The 2,554-nt window shown below is 47.8% G+C and overlaps 1 protein-coding gene across 1 annotated transcript in view; it reads left to right on the top strand.

The window, feature by feature from the left end:
- Positions 1 to 2,518, top strand: part of LOC107046119 — a gene marked incomplete at its 3' end in the record, with an annotated part of 9,246 nt that extends 6,728 nt beyond the window's left edge. Inside the window, exons 2-5 of the mRNA XM_015268631.1 lie at positions 15 to 197; positions 310 to 1,012; positions 1,150 to 1,883; positions 1,983 to 2,518. Coding sequence (XP_015124117.1) covers positions 15 to 197; positions 310 to 1,012; positions 1,150 to 1,883; positions 1,983 to 2,518 — 2,156 coding nt within the window. The remainder of the gene's footprint in view (positions 1 to 14; positions 198 to 309; positions 1,013 to 1,149; positions 1,884 to 1,982) is intronic.
- Positions 2,519 to 2,554: the final 36 nt, after the last annotated feature.

The following is a 2,554-nucleotide window of genomic DNA, read 5'->3' as shown; positions in this document are numbered from 1 at the left end:
ATTGTTCAATAAAGGTATCTCTATCAGCTGTACGAGAATCTTCGAATGAACAACTTCTAGAGCTTCTCCAGAAATTTTGGGTCCAGGAAGAACTGCCAAACGAGAGATCATCAACATCAGAGCTTTCACCAGATGAGTACGAGTGCGAGATGCACTTTAGAGCAACTCATAGCAGAGACAACACCGGGCGATACATCGTGAGACTGCCCCTCAAAACTTCAGCAGCAGCGCTCGGAGAATCGAAATTCAAAGCAGCACGTCAACTCAAATCGATCGTGAGTCGACTCAACACATCAAGCATACTCCCAGTTGTACAGAGAGTTCATCAACGAGTACGCAGCACTGGGGCACATGAGAATAGCACCAGAGACTCCAGAACCCGTGCCAGCTTACTATCTACCATATCACGGGGTACTGAGAGAGGAGGCCATCACAACGAAGCTGAGAGTCGTATTCAATGGCTCTAGCCCCAGTTCATCAGGTATGTCAATTAACGATATACTGTATTCTGGTGAAAAATTACAGAACGATGCAATGGTTATCCTGACTTGGATGAGAAGGCACAGGCTCGTATTTGGCACGGATATTGTCAAGATGTTCCGCCAGATACGAGTTCACCAAGATGACTGGGATCTTCAGAGAATCCTGTGGATCGACGAGAATCAACAACCAGTCACCTACCAGTTAACGACAGTCACTTATGGACTAAATTATTCTCCATGGTTGTCCTTACGTGTTCTTCAACAACTAGCAGAAGATGAAAGGCACCGCTTCCCAGCAGCAGTAGAGACACTCACCGGAGGTCGTTACGTTGACGACATTTACGGCGGTGCAGAGACAGAAGACGGTCTCAAGGAGATCGCAACGCAACTACAAGGGCTTTGCCATGCAGGAGGCTTCTCTCTACAGAAGTGGAGCAGCAATTGTCCAGAGGCTCTGCATGAGTTGGCCCTATCAACTGACGAAGAAATTATCCAGTTCGAGGAGTCAGTCACCAAGGTACTTGGATTGTGTTGGCATCAACACACGTCTCTTCAGAAATAGCCCAGATTTTTGATCCACTGGGATTTATCACACCAGTTGTCCAGGGAAAGATTCTCCTACAAGATCTTTGGAGATTGAAACTAAAATGGGATGATCCTCTTCCAGATGATTATGTTCAACGCTGGAAGACATTCCGAGAGAATCTCAACGACCTAGACAGAGTAATTGTACCTAGATGGCTGAGAATTTCAACAGAGACACTCAACATCCAAATTCATGGATTTGCAGACGCTTCAACGGTAGCCATGAGTGCAGTGGTGTATATTCGCATCAAAACCATCAACGACTCGACATCAACAGTACTGGTATGCGCGAAAACTAAGATAGCACCACTCAAGCGCATGACCATCTCTCGTCTAGAGCTCACAGCAGCTCTTCTACTGACTCAGCTAGTGGCATCAACGAAGAAAATGCTCCAACTCGACCAGGTAGACACCTATCTCTGGTCTGATTCTTCAGTAGCACTAGCTTGGATCAGGAGCCACGCATCAAGATGGAAGGACTTCGTCCACAACAGGGTCGTCAAGATCCAGGAAACTCTCCCGAATGCTACCTGGAGACATGTCAGTGGAAAGGAGAATCCAGCTGATTGTGCCTCCAAAGGCATATTACCGAGCCAGCTAGAAGATCAACTGTGGTGGTCAGGACCTGAGTGGATCAATCAGGATCTTGAAGAATGGCCACAATCATCAATCGACGCCCCAGCTATGGACATCCCAGAAGTGGCCAGAGAAGCAAAACCAGCACCAGCACATCCAGTTGCAATTAAAATCAACGAAATTGCAGAGCTACTCAACAGATATCAGACGATGGCTAAATTGCTAGCCGTAACAGCTACGGTCAACAGAGCTATCGACAGATTCAGGAGGCAGCCAACGCCCCCGGGACCTGTCTTGACAACAAGAGAACTCAACGACGCGAGGTTATTTTGGGTAAAGATAACACAACATCAATACTTTGGGCCAGCCATTCGAGTACTCCAGAGAAATCACCAACTACCGAGAAATCATCAACTAGCCAAGCTGACACCCACACTAGACAACGAAAGGATCATGAGACTTGGGGGAAGCCTCAAGAACTCGCAGTTAAATCCAGACGAAATTCAGCCAATAATCTTGCCTCGCCAGTCACGCCTCACCACACTAGTCATCGAAGAAGCTCACCACAAAACACTACACGGAGGAACTCAACTCACCTTGGCCTACACACGTCAAAGGTACTGGATAATCGGCGGCAGAGGCACAGTTAGAGCATATATTCAACGCTGTGCCATCTGCACCAGACACCGAGGAAGACAAGCCCAGCAACAGATGGGTCAACTACCAGCAACAAGAATCTCACCAGCAAGAGCATTTCTCCACACAGGGGTGGACTATGCAGGACCATTCGCCATNGAGGAAGACAAGCCCAGCAACAGATGGGTCAACTACCAGCAACAAGAATCTCACCAGCAAGAGCATCTCTCCACACAGGGGTGGACTATGCAGGACCATTCGCCATCCTCAAATGG

The sequence above is a fragment of the Diachasma alloeum genome, unplaced genomic scaffold, assembly GCF_001412515.2.
Source record: "Diachasma alloeum isolate Michigan unplaced genomic scaffold, Dall2.0 Dall_scaffold_01210, whole genome shotgun sequence".
NCBI classification, from domain to species: Eukaryota; Metazoa; Arthropoda; class Insecta; order Hymenoptera; family Braconidae; genus Diachasma; species Diachasma alloeum.
The sequence above is the reverse complement of the archived record's forward strand: the minus strand, read 5'-3'. Positions and strand labels throughout refer to the sequence as shown.